Raw genomic sequence first — 27,016 nt, forward strand, 5'->3', positions numbered from 1 at the left:
TTGCTGATAAATACTTTGACGTCAAGGAAATCAATTTCATTCTGACTCATTTTAACAGTAAAATGAAGATTTAAATCATTGTTATTGATTTCCTGCACAAAGAGCCGCTTCATGAGCATCCCCCCGCCATAAGATGAAAACATCATCTATATAGCGGAGGTATTTAACAATTTTGTTGTTGACCCAGGACTGGTGTTGTCTTCCCAGAACCTGTTCCTCCCACCAGCCAACGTGTAGACACGCATAGCTGGGGGAGAAACAGGCCCCCATAGCTACTCCCCTTATCTACCTCCATATGTCCTTTCCATATAGAAAGTAATTATTATGGAGACACCAGTCTATCAGACTGAGGATGACTTTGCTATGTTGGAAAAATTCGGCTGAGCGTTTGTTCAAAAAATGTTCAGTAGCCCTTAAACCTGCGTTGTGGGCAATGCTCGTATACAGGGATTCTACATCCATAGAAATCAACCACATATCCTTCTTCCACCTCACATCTTGTAGTTTGACCAAAAAGTCTCCTGTGTCTTTAACGTAGCTGGGCAAAGTCATTACCATGTCCTGTAAGAAAAAAAATCTATGTATCTTCCCACATTCTCGCCTGCACTCTTAATGGCGGAGATAATGGGTCTCCCTGGAGTAGGCTATATACATTGTTAGAACTGGCTATTTCTGGTAGGCTAAGGCTGACGCCAAAGCCAGGCAGAAACCACCATTCTAGTCAGGGCAAGGAAGTCACACGCCAAGATAACCTCTGCTCACCCCCTTGGTAGCTTGGCACAAGCAGTAAGGCTAAACTCGGAGGCAATGTGTAAAGCATTTGCGCCAGCGCACAACAGCAACAACATACTAGGCACACCACAGAAGAGACTCCACACAAGGTTATTATAAAAATAACTTTTGTATTGTAAAAACACATCAGATAAAATCACACATATACATTATGCCAACTGGCACAGGCAATATTCACAGGGATTATGTACACAAGACAGGGCCACAAGGGCCACTGTCATATTCAGATATAGCACTTCTAGATAAAATGTAGAATATAAAATCACTTCTAGAATGAAATAGTAAAACATAAAATGGTAATCACAAAGATAACAACCAGTAACCACTGGTAACAGGAACCAGGACCTTACTAGGACCACCTGTACTAAGAAAGAAGAACCACCTAAGTATCACACAGCATTAGGGGTCTAAGAAAGAATACATTACTCATGATGCAATAAACCTACATTCAGAGGAGTAGAAAAGACAACCACCTAAGTATCACTCAGCATTTAGGGGTCTAGGAAAAGGACACATTACCCATGATGCAATAACCTACATTCAGAGGAGTAAGAATAGAGCACATGATGCAATAAACTACATTCAGGGGTGCAGCGCAAGAAGACACATGATGACTAACCATTCAGAGGTGCAGCGCATGGAAAGGAAGACACATGATGCAGTAACACATTCAGAGGTGTTAAGAATAGGGCACATGATGCAATAAAATACATTCAGGGGTGCAGCGCAAGAAGACACATGATGACTAAACATTCAGAGGTGCAGCGCATGAAAAGAAAGACACATAATGCATCAAACATTCAGAGGTGTCAAGAGTAAAGCAATAGCGCAAAAATCACATGAGGCCTAAGAACCTTCAGAGGTGCAGGAATAACACATGATGCAAAAGATCACATTCAGAGGTGCAATAACCATACCATTGCGCAGACTCCCATAAGCCACCACCTGTGGCAGTCCCTAGGCCAAGGGCCTTGTTGGGGCTCAGACGCCCTGAGTGTCAGGGTTGCGCTGCCATGCAGCGCCAGTCTTAAAGTTCAAAAAGCCTAAACGTGGCAGGTGCCCACTAAGTGCTGGGCACCTGGAGAACAAAAGAACTGCGCCAGGGCCCTCACTGGCCCTTAGGAGCAAACTGCGCCCAGGCTGGAGCCACACAGGCTCTAAAACACATACACTGTGCACGTTGGAGCCACACAGGCTCTGGCCAACACTGGTCAAACGTTGGAGCCACACAGGCTCTTAAACACATATGGCCCCTCTGAGCCACACAGGCTCTCTCAAAGCGTTGGGGCGACCCACTGCCAAACGGGGCCGCCCTGACTCTCCATTTACTTCATAGAATGCCCCCAGCGCCTCTCAGGGCACGAAATACAAACACAAATGGGGCGGGGAGCCTCTCCGGGCTCCGTGCACGTTGGGGCGACCCACTGCCAACCGGGGCCGCCCATGAAGCCTTCATGGCTTCCTTCTGGCACTCTCGTTGGGGCGACCCACTGCCAACTGGGGCCGCCCATGAAGCCCTCATGGCTTCCCTCTCTCGAGCGCGAGCTCGCGCTACTGCGGGGGAGGGGCGGACACCGACAACGTGTCCCGGCGCCCCTCCCCTGCTCTGCCCCACTCCAGCCCAGACTCACCGGGGCTCTCGTTGCTGCCGGTCTCTCTCTCTCGCCGGGGAGCCTCGCGGTGGGGGCAGGCACCGACAAATGTGCCTCGCGCCCCCTCCGCTTCCGTCCTCAGGCCGCTCAGACGCTCTCGGCCGCTCCTCTCGCTGCAGGGCTCCCTCCGCTCACGGGAGCCCTGCAGACCAGCCGCCATCACTCGTCCTTCTTCTCTCCCCCGGGCAGCTTCTCTCCTCTCGGGCTGCGGGGGCGGGACTTCCGGCCGGCCGCGCTGGGATTGGCCGGCCGGCCATCCACTTCCGGGTCGCTGCGGGCAGCGCAGCGGCCCTTCTCCTTTAGGCAGGCAGGAGGGCAGGCATTAAAGATATCGGCGTGGGCAGCCGAAGTTGGATAAAAAGTAAGAATAAGCGAGGTGGGCACTCGCCAGGCTGGCAAAGCGCTCCTCAGCGCTAGAATCAAAAATAAAGCGCTCGAAAGCGCTATGGGCAATAAAGCGCTCCCAAAGCGCTAGAACAAAAAGTACAAAGGGTCCTTCCAGAAATGCAGCTCCACCATGCTGCACGAAGGTCCAGAGAGTCCCAGGGGGCAAAGCAAAGTCCCCCCATCAGCCCAGCAAGGCAGAGGGGTCCCCCAGGAGTCCAGGAAAGTCCATCAGGTGCCCAGGGCTGGGCAGAGCCAGGGATTCCCCTGAGCTCAAGCAGTAGCAGCCCCTGGCAGATTCAAGTTGAAAACAAGAACCATTTGGAAGGGGATACAACCCCTTTTTATACAGTGCAAAACCTTTGAAGTCCTTTGAAGCAGGCAGTGTGAGAACCAGCTGGACTGGTTTAGAGGGAAGTCCCCTTCAGTATCAGGGACAGAGGTGTCAGTCGCCCAGCGGGAGGTGGAGCCAGCTTTGTAGTTACACAGGAACAGCCCTTCACTATCAGGTGCCATCTCCTCCCACTTCCCTGGCAGCAGATGCTGCCTTTCATCCATGGGCTGACTTCAGACAACCTCCTGGGCTCTCCAGCCCCTGTCATCCTCAAACCAGACAGTCAATCCACAAGCAGGCCCATGCACTCTGGGCCAGGCTCACCAGCCAATCACACGCTAGCACCAACTTGCACAAATATGCCCACTTCCAAAAGTAGGACTTCTAGACTAGACACAGCCATGCTGCATACATCATTTTGCAGCATTCATTCTCACGAGTTCTCTCATACCAAACTCGCCCCTGCACTCCCCACGCATCAGGAACTACCATGGGCATACATATTCCCCATTCATTCCTATGGGAGGGCAGGTCACTCACCATTCATCCACAGAGAGCTCAAGCACTTTACACTGTACCACAGTGCAAAAAGTGCGCAGAGGCCTAAAATCACCAATACCAGGTTCCATAAATAGGCTAGGAAAACGCAAAAAGTCTAGGGGTGAACCTGCCTAATGGGCCGGGTCCAACATACATTTATGAATCTTAGGTATAAGATAGAACACAGGGAGTACTGGAAAGGCATTGTGCATGAATTTAAATTCTTCTGAGGAAATTAGCCCCTCCCTGCACCATTTGTTTAACAGCTTTAGGAGAGTGTCTTTTGCAGTGTCATAGTTGTTGTGCGTTGTTTTTTCATAGCAGCTAGTGTCATTTAGTTGGCGGTAAGCTTCTGCATATATTCCTTGGTGGGCCATAAAACAATATTTCCACCCTTATCCGATGTTTTGATAACAATGTCAATATTGCAACTGAGTTTCTTCATAAGGGCGGCGTAATCTCTTTGTTGTTTACTATATATGATTCCTTTTCTTATGGTCGTTCTGTGTAGTAATTTTATTTCGTTCGTGACACAGTCATGGAAAGTATCTACGGCATCCTTCACAGCTAAGGGTACGAAGTTAGATTTGCTTTTAAAAGGAGACAGTCCCGCACCTTTTTGCATTTTGTCTATTTTTTCCAAGCGTGCTTGCGTACTCATATTAATGTCAGGCCCACATGGTTGAGAAGCTGTGGCATCCTGCAGGTCATGAAATGTTAGAAGTGGGACATCCCCTGCAGACGTCCAAGTACTGTCTCCCCCTACCTCAGAAACCCTTTCCGTTTCATGGCTGGCTTTGAGTTTCTGGACCGCAAATAACTTTTTCAATTGTAATTTTCGAATAAAGCGGAACACATCTATCCTGGTGGCAGCATATTTAAATGGTTGCTTGGGACAGTAATTCAAACCTAACGACAACAGTTGCTGTTCAGCCAACGTTAAAGTAACATCCAATAGGTTTATAACTGAATTGTCACTTAGTTTTTCTGCTGCCATTTCGTTTGCGGTTTCTTTTTTTGTTGCTGTTGTTTGGGAGCGTTTGCGTCTCCTCTCCCGTCTCCTTTTGTTGCGTCGGGTTGCATTGGATTTTTTAGGCGTGGCCTGAGTGTGTCTAGTCTTTCTTCCATGTTTAAAATAAGAGCTGGCAACTCAAATATATATATGTGACCAAGGCCTCTGGGAGGCCGAAACGTTATGCTGTCCGTTTGTTGCAGAATAAATTAACTTTTACTCACGGATATACTAAACGGCGGTGATATCAAGACTACGGCGTTGTTCGTGAGAACCTGTGTGGATATATATATATATATATATATATATATATATATATATATATATATATATATATATATATATATATATATATATATATATATATATATATATATATATATATATATATATATATATATATATATATATATATATATATATATATATATATATATATATATATAAATATATAAATGTCTGCTGTTTTGGTTCAATTATGGTTTTTAGTAGTGGATTTTAAACTGCAATCATTAACTATTATTCCACATGGATTTCATGTCTTTTTAACTTGCAAATATTGTATAACTAAAATGGATGACTAACTTTTCTATGTCTGTGAGCATGCCTCCCACGTGATCACTTGCAATATGCACTGTCACTTTAAATACGGGAACTCAACAGTAGTAGGTTGTCATGTAAACAAGGCTCACAGTGGTGAAGGGAGTGGGCGGGGCCTTTCTGCACCTCTGACCTAGAGGTAGTTTTTATCCCCCTGCCCTATTATGTACTATGGCCTTACAGAGGAGGTCATGATAATCACAGGGGTACCCAAACGCTTAGTGTTCCCTAGTGAATGTAGGTGGTTTAACTGTATTCAAAGTGTCTTTTAGCATAGCACTGGCTCTAGGCCTGGTTAGTCAGAAGCAGTTACCACCAGTACCAATCTGAAAAAGTTGAGGACGCAGGATGATTTTGCAAAAAGGCCTCTTTCTGCTCCTCTGTTTGTTCTTTCTGCACGTCTTGCTTCTTCCTGCACTTTTCTTCGTCTTTGAGGACTTCTGTTGCTTCTTTCTGCATTTCTGTTGCTTCTTTCTGTGCATTTTTTCGCCTTTCTTCACATATCCTACCTCGGTCGGCATAGTTAGAAATTAACATTTAAAAAACCTTTGAAACTCACTGAAAGAAATATAGGTTTCAAAGACGTTATAGTTGGAAATTAGCATTTAAAAAATCTTAGAAATTCAATGAAAAAACCATAGGTTTCAGGGGCGTTATAGTTAGTTGGACATTTCACTCGAACAAAACCATAAAAATGTCTACATTATAGTTAGTTCAACTAACTATAACTCGCGCGCCCGCAATGCACTGCTGAGGACGTCACATATTACATCACTCATGACAAGGTCAGTGACTTCGCTCATGACATCACGGATGACATCTCAAACGTACTCTAATGTACCTAGCACTCCGAGCGAGCATTAACAGCCCTAGAGGAACTACGCATGAAGTGGGAGGAGGAGGTGGCAGTTCTAATTCCCGAAGAGCAGTGGGCCTATATCCTAGCACACACTTACACCATCTCCCGCAATGCCAGGTTTAAGCTCAAACTTCGTCCACAGAGTCTACCTTACACCAAACAAAATCATGCAAACATTTGGAGCTCAAGATGTGAAATGCCCTGGTGCATAGAAGTGTAAGCGGAAATGTTCCAGATAGTGTGGAGCTGCCCTGGTTTTCGCTATTATTGAGAAGACGTGATAGCACACATAAATGAGGTCCCCGAGAGACAGATCCCGTGCTCCCCTGTGGCATGCATGCTTACTGGGAGGATTCCCTCACCCACCTAAATTTAAGACAAATACTAAATTCATAGACCTGGCCTTGGCCCTCGCCAAGAGAGAAATCACTCTCACCCTCAGGTGCATTAATGGAGGGAGGTCCTTACTCAGTGGGCAATTTATGAGGGCGCTGTATTGTTTCAAGAGGTGAGGAGGGGGAGCAGCACAATTGACAAGGCCAGGGCCTGGGATGTACTAGCTGAATACCTAAAAAGCCCTACAACCAATTATCCAGTGAGCTCCTTACTTACCGTAACTGACCAAGGGGGTACCTAAACTTACTCTTGTCTATAAAGGGTGGTGGGGAAGTGGAGGCACTTTAGGGTACCCCAGACATCAGCATATTACTGTGCAGGAGGGACAAAAGGCAGTATGTATCAGACACGGATAAGAGGCAGGAGACAGGGTGGGACGGGGGGTAAGTTGATGAGTAGGCTGGTGTTCGAAATGAGGATAGAGCAGGTTGTCTGCATTTATGGGACCTATGTGTTATGCCACTCTAAAAGCCTATGTTCATATGTGAACCACTGTATTTGTAATGGATTGGAACAATACATGAATTGGAACAATGCTGCCGACCCACACATCACTGGACACCGTTGATAAAACCTAATAGAAATGTGTTTTAAAAACAGAAGAGATGCATGGACATCCCTAGAAATTCAAGTGGCACGTAATGTCAACTCCAGTGCCTATATGATAAGCAACAAAATAAGTGGTTCCCAGGCCGAACGCCAAAATATACAATGTTGTGTTTCTAAGTCATCATGTAATTTATGCTCATGCAAAGTGAGCAAAATTGTACTCCCCAAGTTCTGGAGATCATGGGTATAGCAACCCAATAGACAAACATCACTTAAGGATCAGGCAAGCTTAAGAAAAAATGTCTTTCTCATATCGTCTATTTTCTTTGATTCACAGTCTGATGGAACAGTGGTTAACAAATGTGGATTGACTTTGCTCATAGGAGCTTGAACCATAAGGCTCTCACTGTAGACAGCTAGAAATCTGGTACATCAGCTGTTCAGTGTACTGCCATTGCTAAATAACCAGTCTCTTCTCTAGGTGCCCCAAAAGGCAAATTCAATCGGGTCTCTAATGAAGAGTCCAATCCCAAGGCATTTCGAATGTCAAAGTATAAGGCAGCATCAGTCTACTAAGGAGGACAGGTAGAGCAAATGTTCTGCCTCATCATCTTCATGTGGAGGAGATCCTGAAGAACCTGAAGAGCATCAGAGTATGAGCCAAAGAATGTTTCCATCCACCTAAAATACTACATCCGAGGAAAGATCAACTGTCATCATTTGTTATACTTGGGACAGAGTTTAATTACTTGCCCCTGTATGGCCTTCAGGAAGGTTTGTTACAGAGCCTGGGATAATGTTAGGTGCAGAGATCACTTAATTGGAAGGACCGAGTTTAATGCATGCGCACTGACATCATCATGACATGCCAGGGACTCTGCTGTGGGATATTGGGCTGACAGAGAGGCACTTAGGGAAAGGAAAGTGTTTCTCCTTTCCCCAAATGTATCTACTGAGTGCATGCGTGCAGCAGGAATGCACTCCACTAGGCCACCAGGGATTTTCTTTTGCTGATGAGGGGAAAGTCGCTCCTCTGAAATGGGTGCGTGTTTCCTGTGGCTTCCTTCCTCCCCCACCTCCCCTCCCTCCGCCTCCCTTTGAGGTGGGAGGGATCGGCACCCACTCAACACCAGAGATTTGTATTGTATATATGTTTGGGGAGCAGCCCAAAAATGAGCCAGTGTTACTTTTCTTTCCTTGGATTTGTGGAAAATCTATAATGTGTGGTGAATATTCGTTTAGTTTTTTCCTTTCAAGTGGCATATCTTTGGTGCTTGTTGTGTCTGTGTAGAGTAGGTGCAGCTGATGCTTAGCCTATCTGTCCATGCAAGCGAGAGGTATCTAAGGATCTTTTTGGAGAATAAAGTACATTGTGTGATTTGTATTGATAGTCCAGATCGTTCTAAGTCTTTACTGGTTGATAGTCACAGTTTGTGGAGCTCTAATTTGCTGAAGCATTGTTTGTTTGTCTTGTTTGTTTTTGGTAAGTTTTATTAGTAAGTATAATGGCTACCCGCTGTCTGACTGCTATGCAGGTTGTTGGTAAGCCGCTTAACATGGCTCTTAGAGTGACTCTCCTTCTGAGGCAAAAGATCAAGTGCATGATTTTCTGTCCAAGAGGAATCTTCTGATGATGAATCCACTATTAGTGCTGATGAAGTGAGTAGGTCATTGATAGGCCTGTAGTGGAGCATGAGCAACCTGGATTGCAGCCAGGGGATGTAAGGCTTCCCACTGGAAGTGCTGAACCCTGGATTGCCTCTAACCTGGTGCAGTCTGTTTTCCTGCCTATTGTGGTGTTGCAGGTTATAGACTTAATATAGAGAACGCTTTGGTCTATCAATTTCTTCCAATGGTTTACAGATGTATTTTTTGACAATGTAGTTGAGCAGGCCAATCTATATGCCGAATAGTTTTCAAGGGGCAACAGTGTCACACTTAAGACCAACTCTAGCGCTAACCATTGGACTCACACAAATTTCCATGAAATGAAGCAGCACTGGTGTTTAACTTTTTTGAAGGGTTTGCTAATGGAGCCATCACTGTCTTTATATTGGTGTCTTTGTATTGGTCTACTAGACCCTTGATGGAAACCACTATTTTTCTAACAACCGTGATTAGAGTTCCACATTTGCTTCTGCAGTGGATGCTGCATTTTGTGGACAATGCTAGTTTCGCTGCCACGAGATAACCCCGATTGTGACCATCTCTTCAAGATTTTGCCTGTCCATGATCATTTAGTAGATCGTTTCTCAGAAGTCTATATTCCAGGTCAAGATATATCTGTGGACGAGCCAGACAGTACCTACCCAGTAAGAGAACACGTTATGATATTAAGCTGTATAGTTTATGCGAACGTACCACTGGCTATGGTTAATTTTCAGGGTGTACATTGGTACGCATTCTTCAATTTATACCCCTGGTTGTCCTTCCACTTTTGATGCCAGCAAGAAAATCGTGTGGGAACTCAGCAAAGCACTTTTTCACAAAGATCACCTTTTATACGTGGACCATTTCTGCCTAGGTGTGCCATTAATCAAAGAAATGTTGGGCCCTGTGGCATGTGACACAATGTGCTTTAACAGTCAAGGTTGCCCTAAAGACCTTGTGTGTAAGAAACTTGAAACGGGGCATAACAGTGCCTTGCGTAACACTGAACTATCTGCTTGGACATTTCAGAGGGAAAAGATGTCCACGTACTTACAGCTATTCTTGATGAAAGTACTTTAACTGTGACTGTTTGGGGACAGGTAGCAGAAATGAGCAAACCACTGTGAATTGTACAGTACAACAAGTACATGGGAGATGTAAACAGAGTAGATCAAAGTTTGAAGCCTTATTATGCTGCTTGAAAGTTATACATCTGGTACAAAATGTTGGCTGTTAATTTGGCATCCCTCAATGCTTACATTATTTTCAAAGATCATTATCCAGATTCTAAGATGAGTTTTGTACTGTTTAAGAAGTCTGTATCAGGCATCCTTGTTGCAGTTGAGCAAGTGCCCCTAGAATCAAGGGGCAGAGTATGTGGCTAGATCTAAAGATCCCCACTTTCCTGAATACATTCCACCAACACCCTGTCAGGGATGTAGACTCTAAGCCTGAAGAGGAGTATGAAAGAAGAGTAGTATATACTGCCCGAGTGTTCTAATCCTGGCCTATGTGTGCCTACATGTTTTATACTGCACTATATGCAAGTTAAGTATTGGGAGCAACCACAGGAGTAAAAGGCAACCGACTATGGTCTGTACTGCTATATATTTTAAATTTAGATACCAGGATGCGAATAGATTGATGTGCTTAGGTACATCTATTGTGCATGTAGTTATAAAAAAAATCTATCTTCTACCATTAGTTGGGTTATTTTAATTTTGAAAAAAATGTAAACAAATGTGCTATTTTTAATTTGATGGTTTTTTTTGTTCGGCATGTGCTTTGTGAGTGTAATCTGTTCTTTCGGGGTTGTTTTAGAAATGAAAGTGGTGTGGAATTGAGCTTCATAGTGATGTCTGAGTGGCGGTTGGCTGAAGGTGTGTGTAGTAGCGCAGTAGGCTGGAGGAGAGTGTGGACTGGCTGTGTGTAGTGGTGTTTGTCTGTCCGCGTGGTGTTTGGGGGAGGGTAAGATATGAACAATTGTTACTTCCCTGTAAACGGTGGTTCTCCAGTATTGGTGTCTTTCATAGATTCACATGTTTGAATATTCCCCGCCGTCGAAGTGGGAGCCCCACGGTAAATAAAATAGCAATAAAACAAATATCATATGTATATAAAACATAATTACATACATTCTAAAACCCTAAATACTCATAAGTACCATAGGTTAGCATTAACACATAGAACTACATTAAAAGAAAAAGGCACTTCAGTAGCATATCCTGTTGTTATGATAGTCCAAACTACAGCCAATCAGGCGCAAGCACCCTCTAGAACCTTCGCCCCATAGGCTCAGGCCCTCAGATTTTCGTAGCACAAGAGTGACAAAAGAGTCTAGGAGAAGAAGAGAGAAAGAGCCTCTGAAGGGAGGTGGGTGGATCGCATGTGAATCTATGAAAGACACTAATACTGGAGCACCACCGTTTACAGGTAAGTAACAATTTAACAGCTAGCCGCAAGAAAAAACAGCAGTGCAGTGGCATAAAATGCAATGATATAAAATAAGACTGCTAGACAGATAACAACCCATACAGGAGGAGGGAAAGAAAGAGGCTCACCTTATTTTAAAAAAAATTGCGAAGCACCGCTTGGCCCACTGCTGTATCAGCTTCGTTGATCGTCTCTATGCAGTAGTGCTTCGTGAAGGTGTGCCTGCTGGACCACGTAGCTGCACGAAATATTTGGTGAATCGGCACACCAGCAAACAGGGCAGTAGAGGATGAAATCGCCCTGGTGGAATGAGCTCTTACTGTAGATTGAAGAGGCTTGCCGGCCTTCTGATGAAAAAATGGGATTGCTGAGGAAATCCAACGTGCAATAGTTGTCTTGGTAACAGAATGCCCCTTGTGCATGCGCCCATAAGCAACGAACAGTTGATCAGATCTACGAAAGGGTGCTGTTCTGTCGATGTAGAATTTAAGGCATCTTTTTACATCCAATGAATGTAAGCTTCGCTCTGCCGGAGATCGGGGATTAGCAAAGAAAGTTTTTAAGAACACTGGTTAATTGAGGTGAAAATCAGTTGGCATATTAGGCATGAATGCTTGGTTGGTGCGAAGTACAACACAGTCCGACTTGAACTGAAGGAAAGGAGGCTGAATGGTGAAGGCGTGGATATCACTCATGCGACGTGAAAAGGTCAGGGCGAGAAGGAGGGAAACCTTCCAGGTCAAAAATTTTAAATTCGCTTTGTGGATGGTTTCAAAAGACGCCTTCATCTGTTGCGCCAAAACAATATTGAGATGCCAGGTAGGAGGAGCACGCCGAATGGGCGGAAACATCCTGAACAGCCCCTTGAAACAAGCATTAGAAATGCAATAGGTCTCGCAGCATTAGAGTTAGTGCTTTTAGAATTGTTTATGGGTTTTTTTGTAAATCTTTAGCATGAGGTTGAGGGTGAGTGAGGGTGAGGGGTTGAGGGTGAGTGAGGGTGAGGCTGAGGGGTTGAGGGTGAGGGTGAGTGAGGGGTTGAGGGTGAGTGAGGGTGAGTGAGGGTGAGTGAGGGTGAGTGAGGGGTTGAGGGTGAGTGAGGGTGAGGGGTTGAGGGTGAGTGAGGGTGAGTGAGGGTGAGTGAGGGTGAGTGGTTGAGGGTGAGTGAGGGTGAGGGGTTGAGGGTGAGTGAGGGTGAGGGTGAGTGAGGGTGAGGGTGAGTGAGGGTAAGTGAGGGTGAGTGAGGGTGAGGGGTTGAGGGTGAGTGAGGGTGAGTGAGGGTGAGGGGGTGAGTGAGGGTGAGGGGTTGAGGGTGAGGGTGGGTGAGGGTGAGTGAGGGGTTGAGGGTGAGTGAGGGTGAGTGAGGGTGAGGGGTTGAGGGGGTGAGGGTGAGGGGGTGAGGGGGTGAGGGTGAGGGGTTGAGGGTGAGTGAGGGTGAGGGGTTGAGGGTGAGTGAGGGTGAGGGTGAGTGAGGGTGAGTGAGGGTGAGTGAGAGTGAGGGTGAGTGAGAGTGAGGGTGAGTGAGGGGTTGAGGGTTAGGGGTTGAGGGTGAGTGAGGGTGAGGGGTTGAGGGTGAGGGTGGGTGAGGGTGAGTGAGGGTGAGTGAGGGTGAGGGGTTGAGGGTGAGTGAGGGTGAGTGAGGGGGTGAGGGTGAGTGAGGGTGAGGGTGAGTGAGGGTGAGTGAGGGTGAGGGGTTGAGGGTGAGGGGTTGAGGGTGAGTGAGGGTGAGTGAGGGTGAGTGAGGGTGAGGGGTTGAGGGTGGGTGAGGGGTTGAGGGTGAGTGAGGGTGAGTGAGGGTGAGTGAGGGTGAGGGGTTGAGGGTGAGTGAGGGTGAGGGTGAGTGAGGGTGAGGGGTTGAGGGTGAGGGGTTGAGGGTGAGTGAGGGTGAGGGTGAGTGAGGGTGAGGGGTTGAGGGTGAGTGAGGGTGAGGGGTTGAGGGTGAGTGAGGGTGAGGGTGAGGGTACATGCTTTTCATTTTCTTCAAAGGTTGTCCGTGCATCAAGGGTAGTTGACTGAACTTTAAGTATAATAATTGTACGTACTCTTCGGTGGCATTGAGCTCACACCCTCGAATGGTCTTCGGTAGTATTGTTTCCTGTAGAATTCTATTTCCTGCTTATAAAGCAGTGGTATGTGCATGTGAAAGTCAGGAGAGGGAGGAGGGGGAACTGCTTGCGAAATGAAATTAAAAGCGGCCGGGCGGGAAATGCTCTCGGTAGCATTTGTGTGAAGCAGGGGGCGGGAGCAGCCTTTGATGTGCGGATAATTAGGGGAGGAGTAGCCAGGAGATCCAAGCTGGGGAACAGATGGCTGGCGCGATGAGACTGACACATCCATGAAAGTAATTGTATGCGTGTCTCGCTGTAGCCCTGGAGAGGTTCCATGAGAAGGAAACACTTTGGCTTTAAGCAATTGTACAACTGGCTATAAGCAAATGTATTTTATGGAACAATAAAGAATAGTTTTTAAGTCGTTAAATGGAATTATTTGTATTTGCCTGAGGAAATTATAACTGCCATTGTTTGAACTTTAGATCAACATACCTGTGAGGCTCCTGGGTCTCTGTTATTGAACCTTGTCTAGGAAGACCCTCTCTAGGTGCCTCCAATAAGGGGGGGGGGTTGGGGTGATTGATCTCTGGTTATCTACCACAGCTCGAGTCAGTCACTCGTTTGATCATGCCGTGTTAAAACAGTGATACATGCGGTATTCAGCTAATTTCCCAATCACCATTTGTAAATCATGTGTAACGAGTCAGACTGGGCTTTACTAGATGATAGTACGGAAAGAAGGGGGAGAGGAAGGGGGGAGAGTAAAGAGAGGGCAAAAGACCAAGAGTGAAAGAGGGAGGGCGGGGCAGAGAACTTGAGTTTATAATAGTGTTTCGGACTAAACTGCAGTTGTTTCTAAGCGCTATAAATATTACAATTAATAATACTCAAAACAGAGCTTCAGGAGCGGAATGCAGTGGAAGGGACAGGGCACGAGCGTAATTTATAGCAAGAGTGATGTGTCGATGTGAAACGGGCTGGGGAGAAGGAGGGAAGGGGAGAAAATTGACAAGAGCAAGACCAAAGGGAGAGTGGCAGGGCTGAGTATGCGGATGTAAGTGGTATCAGCAAGCAGGAGGTCCATACTGCTGAGTAATATGCAACTCAGCGTTTATATTATAGTGATATTGTTTAGTGCCATTTTCATTAGGGGAAATAGATTTAGAGGGGCGAGTAAAAATCAGCTAGCATCTTGTCCCTCGGCTAATTAGATGTAATTCACTCTTTCCCAATGGGGCTTATGTTACAGTATTTTATGTTATGACTTGTTAAGTGCATTTGTACAGTAAATTGCTATTATTTCTTTGATATTTTCAAGTAAGTTCTCTTTATGGTTTGAGGATTCTTGCTGCCCATGTCAAAGCGGTCTGTTACTTTTACATTTGGCTGTGTTTCGTAGTGTTTATAAGTGAATAATATTGAAAAGCTGCCGATTAGGTTAGGTTAGATTTGGCCAATATACTTTTTCTATAGATGTATTTTGTTCAGTAGTGACCAACTAGTTCTTGTTCTGGATCCGAATGAAGCAATATTTGACTGGATGCGTTTGACAAAAGTAATTGCTGTTTGTTTAGTTCTGGTTGCGTATACATTTGTCCCTTTCCCAGCCTGAGATATAGCTTTGATACCATTATATGCAGTACTCCATTTGCAAAATACATGAGTGCCAGTAGCGAGAGAAGTTAAACTGGGAAGAAGAAAGTAGACGAGAGATGAGAGAAATGGGGGAGGGGGCAGTCACGGAGGAAAGAACACAGAACGGCAAGACCAAAGGGAGAGTGGCAGGGCTGAGTATGCAAGCACACGGAGACTGTAGAGTGAAATGATGCGCTATGAGAAGTGAGCGTGGAGAAAACGAGACAGGTGAGAGGACACGAGCTAATGGGGGCGCGTGGATTAGATGAGTTGAACATTATGGGCGCCAACGACCTGGAGAAGCAGCTGCAACTCAGAAAGGAGGACGCGCGTCTGGCGAGAGAAAGTAGACGAGACATGAGAGAAAGGGGGAGGGGGCAGTCACGGAGGAAAGAACACAGAACGGCAAGACCAAAGGGAGAGTGGCAGGGCTGAGTATGCAAGCACACGGAGACTGTAGAGTGAAATGATGCGTTATGAGAAGTGAGCGTGGAGAAAACGAGACAGGTGAGAGGACACGAGCTAATGGGGGCGCGTGGATTAGATGAGTTGAACATTATGGGCGCCAACGACCTGGAGAAGCAGCTGCAACTCAGAAAGGAGGACGCGCGTCTGGCGAGAGAAAGTAGAGAAATAGCGAGAGAAGTTAAACTGGGAAGAAAGTAGACGAGACATGAGAGAAAGGGGGAGGGGGCAGTCACGGAGGAAAGAACACAGAACGGAGACAGAACAGGTAGAGGACAGAAGCCACAGCAAAGGGGAGGGGGAAGAGAAGAGGGAGAGGGGAAAAGGCACGGTGGAGTGTGAAAAGCAGAAAAAAATGTGTGACATAGAACGATGACACGAGAAGGAACAGCGGAGGAAAAAGCTGGGTGATATAAACAAGTAGTGAGGGGGCGGAGAGGGACACGGGGACAATCTAGATCAGGGGCATGGCAGGGGAGGAGAGGAGGAGGGGGGAGGAGAGTAGGGGAGGCACGGCCTAGCGGCCGTGCAATCAAGTAGTGAGGGGGCGGAGCTGGGGGAGGCTGTGGAAGAGAGTAGGCAAGGCGACACGGCGGGAGGGGGCGGAGCGGGTAAACAAAGACGGACGTGCACGCGCCCGTGACTTTTAAGGTCAATGCGCATGCGCATAAGCTTAATGCGCATGCGCATTGACCTTAAAAGTCACGGGCACTGCAAGGAATCGCCACGATTCCTTGCAGTGTTGCCAAAGAGTGGATAACTCGCAATACTCTCGCCTTGCTCGATGCGCATGCGCATCGACAGGCGAGACCTAAAACTGCCGTATGACACTGGAATAGTAGAGAGAGGAAGACCCGTCCTCCCGAAAACAAGATATTGCCGCTAAAAAGACCTTCAAAGTGGAGTGGGAAAGTCCCGATTGTGCCAAATGCAGAAAGAACGGCAGAAGCTGAGCAGGAGAAGAGTGCACGTAGTGAATGTTGGCAGATGCACACCAGTGACAGAACCTTTTCTACTTTAGCTTGTAAGTCTTTACTTTGGACAGAGCGCTCGCATTGGCAAGAACGTCTGTAACACCATGGGGTCATCACAGGTGCAAGACTCTAGACAAACTACAAATAGTCACTTGACAGCTACTACCTCTTACTCCCCACAGAATGTCGAAACCAAGGTAGAAACACAATCAGAACAGTGGCCCTTTAATTCGGACTGGACCTACGACTGGGTGGAGTCTCAACAGGACACGGAGACCTCTTATTCCGAAAACAACAAATCAGGTGTGTTTTTGTTCACGCGGAGGGAGCGGAGTGGAGAAGAAGACGGAAGCGGAGCGGAAGGAGACATCGTACGAGGAGAGACGGCGGGAAGACGACGAGGAGAACGCGGAGCCGGAGAAGCCAGGAGGCCACCGACACCACGAGCCGCCCAGCCATACACCCGCGGGAGGTGTGTGGCTCAGCCAGGTACGTGAGAGACTCAGGGGCTGGGTTACTCGTAAGACAGCTGTTGCGGACTAAACCCGGGATATTTCCTCTTCCTGGTGTTCCCTTCCCCTGAGCACAAAAACCCTTCACTACGGCACAAGTTTAATTTTGTGTCACACGTATTTGCATCCTCACTCCCTTTCCCGTAAAACGCTAGAAATATTGAACGGATAACGGATACACCGTTGCCTTTTCTCTGTTTCACTCGAGAGGCAAAACGGAATCCGAAGGAGAACTACCTCGACAGAAACCCGACAGAGGACGTAGAGCTGCATCTGCCGAATCAGGGATCCGGAAGGCTGCGAGAAGCCGTTCCCCACGAGGAACGATAACCACGAAGAAGAAAAGCTCAGACTCTTTATATTTCAAAATAAAACCCACAAAGACTAGAATCAGCGTACTGCATATTCTTCCCGCACCTGTAACAACGTCTCTGCATGCCGGCGAAATATTCAAGTGAGCAAATTCAAAGTGCTCAGGTTCCAGGCCGATAATTTGATAGAGGAGGGGTCCGGATGGCAGATCTGACCCTTGTCCATTGTGGGGAGATCCGCCCGAGGACGAAGGAGGATCGGCTCACACTGTGATAGGAGCAGTAGTTCCGAGAACCACGTTTGTCGAGGCCATCTGGGAGCGATCAGGAGAATGTGGCACGGTTGTCTCCGCATTTTCCACAACACTCGAGGAACCAGCGGGATCGGCGGAAAAGCATAGGCAAATAGATTGCACCAGTCCATCAAAAGGGCATTCCCGCACGACCCGCGGTGGGGAAGCCAGCTTGCATAAGACGACATTTCCGGTTCACAGGGCTTGCGGAAAGATCCAGGTTCGGGCGACCCCACAGCCGAAATATTAAGTCTAAAGTCGGCTGATGCAACTCCCACTCGCGGGTCGAGGACGCGGACCTGCTGAGGGAATCCGCCAGGATGTTGGAGATGCCTGGGAGGTGAACTGATGTAAGGGTAATGTGGTGACTGAGTGCCCAATCCCAGATGATCTGTGCCAGCTGAGAGGAGCGGTGACTTGGTGCCGCCCTGTTTGTTTAGATAGTGCATACTGGTGGTATTGTCGGTTCGAAGGATCACAGATTCTCCCCAAAGCAGAAGGTGGAAGGACTTTAGCGCAAGAAAAATGTCCATTGGTTCCAGTCTGTTGATGTGCCAGGAAAGTTGACTGGGTCCACTTGCCCTTGATAGATAGCCCCTGAAGGTGTGCGCCCCAACCTTCCAGGGAGGCATCCGTGGTAAGGACGAGCTCTGGAGCGATGGTCAGGAAAGAAGTACCGGCAGCGATGTTGGAAGGTTGAGCCCACCAGCGGAGAGCTGACTTCATTCGAGTGGTCACCAGCACCAGATTGTTGAAAAAGCCGGCGACCTGACGCCACTGTTTGTCCAGTTCCTCCTGAATTGGACGACTCTTGAGCCTGCAATTTTGGATCACGGATATGCAGGAGGATGCCATCCAGAGAAAAGATTTCAACACACGAACTGAAACGGACCCTTTTGAACAGATGAGAGCCACCAGGCGCAGAATTCGCAGTTGACGTTCTTGATACACGAATGCCTTTGCCAGCGAGGTATTTAGAGTGGCGTCCAGATAGGGAAAGATTTGAACACCCCGCAAACGTAGATATGCCACTACTGGAGCCAGGACTTTTGTGAAAACGCAAGGGGTGGAACGAAGGCCAAAAGGTAAAACCTTGAATTGAAAATCTCTGCGCCTTACCCAGAAGCGCAGGTACTTCCGGTTCCTTGGAAGTATCGGCACATGGAAATAGGCGTCCTGGAGATCGATGGTGGTCAGGAAGTCGCCCTTCGAGAGAAGGCAGAGGATTTCCGTGAGTGTGAGCATGCGGAATGATTGACATTTCAGGTACTTGTTTAAGGTCTGCAAGTCGAGGATCGGGCGCCACTCGCCGGACTTCTTGAGGACCAGGAAAAACCGGGAATAAAATCCTAGCCCCTTCTGAGATTTGGGAACCACTTAGATGGCACCTTTCTGAATCAGGAGTCAAATTTGTTGAAAGAGCTCTTTGAGGTGAGCTGGAGGTGGACTTTTTGTAGGAGTGTTTGGAGGGAACTTGACAAATTCCAAAGCATGGCCTTTTGACACAATGTCCAGCACCCAACGGTCCGAAGTGATTAAAGACCAATTAGAATAGAAAGAGAGATTCGAACTCCAACTTTGAGAGGGGAAGGCAAGTCATTGCTTCTTAGAAGCAGAGCCTCTGTAGTAAGATATTCCTCTGTAAGACTTTGTGGACTGTTGTCGAAAAGATTGTTGAGGTTGAGAGAAATATCTTTGGTTTCCTTGATTATAGGAGCGGTACTGGCTGGAACCGCCGCGAAAAGAGGAGGAGGTGCCGCGTCTGCGAGCACCACGAAAAGGTTGCTTGCGAAACTGTAAAGTGCCTAGGGCACGAGCCATCTCAGTGTCCTTCTTAATGGTTTGAAGTGCGTCGTCCACATGCAGGCCAAAGAGCGATTGGCCGTCAAAGGGCATGTCGAGGATTTTCACCTGAACCTCTTGGCGAAACGAGGTGAAACGAAGCCAGCCCTGACAACGCAAAACAGCTGCCCCAGATAGCGGACGAAAACCAGTGCACGCAATGTCCACAGAGCAGGCGATGATCTCCGATGACGCTCTTTCCCCCTCCTGAAGAATCTTAAGAACATCCGCTCTGGAGGGTTCAGGAATGAGATCGATAAAGGAGGACATATCCAACTACATCTGGCGGTCGTAACGACCCAGAATGGCCAGTGAATTTGCAGCCCTCACGGTGGTAGAAGCCATGGTGGAAATGTTTCACCCAATGGCATCAAGACGACGTCCCTCACGGTCAGGTGGTGCGGAAAGACTGATTTCTGGAACAGCGCTGTGCAGCCTGTGTAATCACAGAGTCTGGTTTAGGTTGCGCCACAAGGCAAGCTGGAGAATTTTCGGGTGCCCTGTGTTTTTCTCCAGACGTGGAAGAAGTGCCGGAATGGAATTTGGAGTCTGCATCAGTTTGACGCCTTCCTTCCAGATGAAGTCAATTATGGGCACCGCATGGAGTTGTTTTAGAGGCTGACTCTTGAAGTCATAAAGAAAACAATCGTCATCCCTTAGGACCATAGGGAGTTTGAAGCGTCATGCGGCCCTCTCCATAAGTTGGTGAGAACTCGCGATATCCACCGGAGGGGAATCCAAAGGTACCGAAGGAGGTGGCGACGGTGTCTGGATTTGGTAATTGTCCCAATCCGCCATTGTCCTATCATCATCATCCACTTCGCCGTCTTCCCAATACGGGAGAACGTCATAATCATCAGCTGCCTGTATCTGAACAGAAGGTGCAGATGGCCCCGGCACTACTGGAGGCGGAGGAGCTGCTGTAGTGGCAGGCGCCATGGGCTGAGGAGAGCCGTGGTGAGACGGAGGAAAACATCTGTTATAATCCTCCAACATGTACTGGAGATTAGAAATGAGGGAGAGCAGCATTTGTGCTGTGGGAACCTGAGCAGAATGTTCCTCTTCGTGAAAGTGATGATCCTCCTGATCGTCATCATAATCCGGACACTTGATGAAATGTTCCGAAGGACTTGGAGCTGCCCGGAACCTATCATCTTCCTCCTCATCAGAACCAGAGGTATGCTCCGAACCCGAGGCAAATAGCTGTGATGGAGGCTGAGAGTGTTGTGGAAGTGGAAGCTGATCCAAAGAAACATAGTGACGCTGGAGCAGAGGGTCAACGGCAGTTGACAAGGAGCCGGATGTTGAAACTGCCACCAGAGGTAGTGATGCGAAAGTAGTCGTCGGCGATCGTACCGCCGTCAACTGGACAACCAACTAAGCCAGTGTCGACGAAGCTGACGAGACCACCGCTGTCGACTGGACCGCCGTCGACGGGGCCGCTGTCGATGGAGCACCCGCCGACGAAGAGGCTCTCTTCATAGAAGATGTTGACGAAGACCTGGACGTCGACGAGATCCCTTTTGTAGATGTTGACGAGATAGGAATCGTAGACAAGACTGATTTTTAAGGAAAGGAGAGGGCAAGTCCTGCACACTGCTATGCTTAGAAGAGGCTCTAGACAACACAGACGCAAGGCTATCTGCGTCAGAAAGAGGGCACTCCTTATCCTTCAACCTCTGTAACCAGAGAAGGAGACGCCCTTCTCTGTCCTTAAGAGTCTTGGTTGAAAAAGTCCTGCAAATTTTACACTTGCCTACCTCATGTTCAGGATAGAGGCAGTAAAAAAAACTTCTTGTGAGGGTCCTCTGAAAAGAGCCGCAACTTCCCACAAGAAGCACATGGTCGAAAAAGAGATTTCTTACTTGAAGACATCTTAAAAAGCTGAGAAAGCTCAAAAGGAAGAAGAAAAAACTGAGCAGAGCTCAGGGAGACTCCCTGCCCACGACGTGCGGTAGAAACTCTGAGGGCGTGAGCCTCTGGGGAGAAGGTTCTAGAGGATGCTTGCGCCTGATTGGCTGTAGTTTAGACTATCATAACGACATGGATATGCTATTGTAGTGCCTTTTTCTTTTAATGTAGTTCTATGTGTAAATGCTAACCTATGGTACTTATGAGTATTTGGGGTTTTAGAATATATGTAATTATGTTTTATATACATATATGATATTTGTTTTATTGCCATTTTATTTACAGTGGGGATCCCACTTCGACGACGGGGAATATTCAAGCATGTGAATCTATGAAAGACACCCCAATACTGGAGAAATATATATATATTTATATATACACAAAGTTGCTCCTTCCGAACGCTGGGGACCCGAGAGAGGTGGCGCACACCCTGGCGGAGCACGCCGGTAAATCAATCTAAGTAAAAAGCACCAATGTCGTACGCTCTCAGTAACATGGACTCCGCAAAAAAAATCAAAACGTTTCAAGGGTGTATATTCACTACGCGTTCCAGCTTTCTTGCGAAGCCTTGTTCACATGAATGTATGTGCACATAATCAAGATTGTTAAAGCATTGAGCAGCACAACATGGAAAGAGGACTTCAAATGCATTCAATGTATGCAAAAATGTGGCAGACGTTTTGTAATGTACATTTCTGTCACAAAGGACTTACAAATCATACAGTTTTGTCACTGTGTATGGGATAAATAGCACTGATGTACATAGAAAATTGTTGTAAGCATGTTCCAACTGAAAATTCGATCAGACAACTATCCAGCAATAAAGGGCTATACTTCAAATAGCAGCTTGCGTTTCAAGTATACAGACTCTCTCTAGTGCTTATGCTGATGTCATGTGGCCATCCTGTGTCCGTAACATCAATAAATAAAGATCCACAAAAGCTTGCAGTCCAACTTGAATCTGTACATGTGTTACATGGTTAAGCATAATAGAGTATATGCATCTAATGTAAAAATATGCCACTTCATCATCTCAAAATATACGCAATGGTAAATCTTACCCACGAATGGTGAGCATGTAACCATTGTGAATGCAAACAACTGAACAAGTGTCCTATGGAATGCGTGGCCATGGAGACAAGGGGGTGTCAAAACGTGTCTGCCTGGCAGGCATGTGATCGCATAATGTCGATTTGAAGTTCAAGGGAATCACGGTGTGTGTCGTGGGCCACTATCTGAATGGTGATCAAGTGACATGTAGCAATACAGGTACTAGATCAAAAATTTCAGAGACCAGGGGCCAAGTACTCCATAGATGACGATAAGTGCCTTGAAACGCAAGCTGCTATTTCAAGTTTGGCGCGTTATTTCTGGATTGCTGTCTGATCGAATTTTCAGTGGGAACATGTTTACAACAATTTTTTATGTACATCAGTGCTATTTAGCCCATACACAGTGTGACAAACCTGTATGATTTGTAGGTCCTTTGTGACAGGAATACACATTACAAAACATCTGCCACATTTTTGCCTACATTGAATGCATTTGAAGTCCTCTTTCCATGTTGTGCTGCTCGATGCTTTATCAATCTCGAATATGTGCACATACATTCACGTGAACAAGGCTTGGCAAGAAAGGCGAAACGCAAAGTGAATAAACAACCTTGAAACTTTTGGAGTCCATGTTACGGAGAGCGCACGACATTGGTGCTTTTTACGTGGATATATATATATATATATATATATATATATATACATATATACACACACACACACACACACACACACGGTTGACTGGAAGGCGGTGCGTCTATGTGTAGTGGCAGATTTCTGGGTGTGTGCCGATGAATGGCAGCTGGCTGGTTGTGTGTGTGTGTATTGACTTTCTGCTGGTGTGTTCGTAAGTTGGTAGATGCTTAGGTTATTGGTGGTGTGATTGGTGGGTCAGTCCTGTGGGCGTATAAAAGTTAAGGGCCCTTTAATGTCGCCTTTTGTTGATGTGAGTGTTGTATTGGGCTCACAGCTGCGGTGTCGAAATGTTAATGTGTGTGACGCATGAAAGGTGATTGAATAGCCTGTACAGCCATCAGTGCCTTGTCATGGCTTTACAGCTCACATGTCACAGGAAATTAAATTTCAAATATCTTTTTAACAGTGATTTCTGCAATTTAATTTTTGTGAAATAGATTGTCAATAAAAATGTACCTTTTGAACTTTTCACTTACCCTCATTAGGAATTAGAAATTCAACCAGTCTCGGTGTGAGCAGTGGATGGGTGTGCAGTAATATTTGTCTTTTATGATTTTCACTGCCAGAGTGTACATTGTCTCTAGGGAAAACCTACCAATCACAGATATTTGTGTAAACTAGACACCAGAGAACTCCAGGGTGAAGTGCCACATAAGTGAGGAATCATTTTTATCAGGACACTTGGGGGAACCCTACGTGGAAGGAAATTTGTGGCTCCCTGCAGTCTCCAGAGGCTGCCTTTGAGGGAAACCTGCGTAGGAGAAAATGTGTGTTCCTTCACAGAAATGTTAGGAAAATTAGTGTTTTTAGCAAAGGTTTGAGGTTTGTAAGGGCTTCTGCATAAGAAAAGTTGGTCAGTGCCAAACAAGTCACATCACCCCGGACTCCCTCTGGTGACTAGTGTTCAGATATATACAGGTTTGGTAGGTTTGGTAGGTTTCCCTGGGCGGCAGCAGAGCTACGGCCCAAAAGCTACAGCTACACACACACATTGTGAAAAAAATGCGGATTATGCTGGGTATGTGTCTCCAGCTCACGTTTTGGGGTGTTTTGTGCCACAGAAGCTAGGCTAAGCCACACAAGTACAATTTTTATCCAGAGACATGTGGGAACACAGAATAGTAGAACACTTGTTACTATCAATTAGATTTTTCTGCATTTGTCGTTTCCAAATGTGGCAATAAAATGCAAGCCAATGTGCAACAAATAAAACTTTTTTCAAAATACACTTCAAATGACGATAGTATGGGTAACCCCAAAGAGGTGTACAAAAAACAATGGTCCTAAACTCTGTATCTTGTTTACATTACAGAAATACATAGGTTTCCCTCATACCCGTTTTCATTCTTTTTTATTTTACCATATGAATTGTTGTGTAGTTGGTACACAATGAAAAATAATTGAATTGTGCAGCTCAGATGTTGGCTCTGGGTATTTAGGTTTCTTGGAAAACTTACAAACCATATACATTCCGCAAATAGAATGGACTCAACATGTATAGATTTTGTAAATCTGCCATCGTGACAAAAAGTTACAGATGAAAATGTATTAACAAATGGCTGTTTTTTTCCTACGAAATTATTTTTTTAATTTTATTTCAACAGTTAGTTTCTTTGGGAATTTCTTGCGGGAGCTACACAAATGATCACTTGCTGAACACAGAATTGTGTGTTTTTCCAAAATGTATAGCTTTCTAGGATCACCTATTGGTTTTGCACCTGTTTCTGGCTCAAACTGCAAGTACATTGAAACCACAAAAATGAGGTAAAATGGACTACCTCCTAGAAAAATGCAACAACTGTGGTAAAAATAAATGTTTATGATACAACGTTCCTTGTTCCTGAAAGCTGAGAAGATGGTGGTCCGAGTATATCAAACCATTTGTTTATAAAACAAAATTGAAAAATAAAATTACAAAAATAAGCTAACCCATGCAGCACTATTTCACCATTATTCGCAAAAACAAATCGACAAAAAAGCTTTCTATATTTTGGCCATTTTCTTGATCCGCTCCCAGAGAATCTACAAGCCTTGGGTACGTTTAGAATCCCCAGCACCTTATGAAAAGAAAGGATGCAAATTTGGTGTGGATACCTTATGCGTAAAAAAAAAGTTATACAAAAAGGGCTTAGCATCCTAGGGGGACACTTCCTCTTTTTTATTTTATTTATTATTCACATAACTTCGAACTTTTTGACTGGAAATATTATACACAATAATCGGACATCTAGCAGTTTGGGTGGATACAAAGAAATGGGTTTGGGCGATGACAGATGCAGAATAATTACATTACATAGCTTTAGTATGACATTACATACATTTATTCTATGTATATACAATTACTGTAAGATGAGGTATTCATTGAGAGCAGTTTTGAAGTTAGATATTCATCAAATATGCAGTTATGTATTACTTACCACCAGATTTATAGGACTGAAAAACTTGATCAGGTCTTCTGATTTCTAGCAGCAGGTCAAACATATAGGATGATTTTACCGCCCCAAGTAAAATTCCCATTGGACTATCTTCCTCTTCTTCATATGAACGTTCGAGATAATCGTGGAACTCATCATATTTAACAAGGCGACAGCAATCCAGAGGAACTACCCCTTCTAAACCCATAATCTGAAAGGGAAAGAGAAAATATATTATTTATGAACACATTATAGATTCACAAAGGAAATGGAAAAATAACCTACGTGTATCAATAGTTTTGAAGTACGATATTATTTGCAAATTCGTGTACTGTGTACATTTTATGCCATGTAGTAGTGGTGGCTCCTGGGCTCTGCAACGTATCAGGTCTAAAAAAAACTCCCTACAACATCGTCCAGAAACCCACAATACCAGTCACAAAGCAGTTTTCCGATTGGCAGCTTTTTTTAGTTACCATGTAGCTGATCTGTATGCAAGTGCATAATATAATTCCATTCAACATCTGCTCAACTATGGAGGGTACGCATTAGTGGCATGTAAATCTAAAACAGCTACCATGTTGCTGTATGTGAGTAATATTATACTCTTGAAGTTTGTATCCGTAGTGTATTCGCCACGCCCAGCATGCCTCCTATTGACCTTGAGAGGAAGGTGAAAAGTCATTCAAGTTAAATGTTTTACAATCTCATTTTCGATTCCCATCTGGACTGAAGACCTCACAATGTGTTATGAACATAAAACAGAAGACCACTTGGAGAACTTACATATGACGTGCAAAAGAATATTAACTAGAAAGACTGTACAAGTGTTATTTTTTAGTGCTTCCTAAGCATGACAGATAACAGACTTCTGGCTATCGCTTGGTAAAACCTGTATGCAAACTTCAATTTAACAAGCATTTTTGCCCCACCCTCCCAACCCTGTTCTTAGGCTTTGAGTTTAGGTCCTCCTCATGTTACCCCCTCATATTGTCCCCCCCCCCAAAGACAAAGCAATAGCACTGACCCTTTTAGAAAACAATTCATGAATACTCTAACCCAACCTCACCGTTCCTTCAAAACACATTTCACACAATGTATTTTATGCACCTGGTCAAAGCAAGCAGGCCTGCAGGCAGCCATTCTGACCCGTGTCCATCGCAAACCTTCAAGACAATTCTTTTTTCACCGCTGCCTCTCGCAAGGTTGCATGTGGAGTCCCCCAAGGCTCTTCCCTCTCCCCTCTTTTGTTTAATCTATACATTTACCCCCTCATTTTTATGTTACAGCAGCTCGAGGTCACGGTGTTCAACTACGCCGATGACCTCCAGCTAATTTTTAACCTCTCCCACTCTTCTTCCTCCGCTTCAAATGTCCAATCCGTCATGTTGTTCATCCAGGATTGGATGAACTGCAACCACCTCAAACTCAATCCGGACAAGACGGAGTTAGTCTTGACCAGAGGTGGTTGCAGTCCCTGGTCCCCTTCTCACTGGCCCTCCTCACTTGGTGTTCCCCCGCTCCCAGTTCCCAAGGTCAAGACCCTTGGCATCTTCCTGGATCCCTCACTTTCCATTCACTCTCAGGTTAATTCGGTTGTTTCCTCCTGTTTCTTTTCCCTCCGAATCATCAGGAAGATTTCTCGTTTTTTTTCTTTAC

At 45.8% G+C, this 27,016-nt stretch overlaps 1 protein-coding gene across 4 annotated transcripts in view; it reads right to left on the reverse strand.

Moving 5' to 3' along the window:
- USP47 (ubiquitin specific peptidase 47) overlaps positions 1 to 27,016 on the reverse strand; it is a 1,494,847-nt gene that overhangs the window by 675,164 nt on the left and 792,667 nt on the right. For all 4 annotated transcript variants that reach the window (XM_086955947.1, XM_086955945.1, XM_086955948.1 and 1 more), the window contains one exon: positions 25,361 to 25,568. In XM_086955947.1, coding sequence (XP_086812073.1) covers positions 25,361 to 25,568 — 208 coding nt within the window. The remainder of the gene's footprint in view (positions 1 to 25,360; positions 25,569 to 27,016) is intronic.

This window comes from Lissotriton vulgaris, chromosome 2_1 (genome assembly GCF_964263255.1).
Source record: "Lissotriton vulgaris chromosome 2_1, aLisVul1.2, whole genome shotgun sequence".
Classification (NCBI taxonomy): Eukaryota; Metazoa; Chordata; class Amphibia; order Caudata; family Salamandridae; genus Lissotriton; species Lissotriton vulgaris.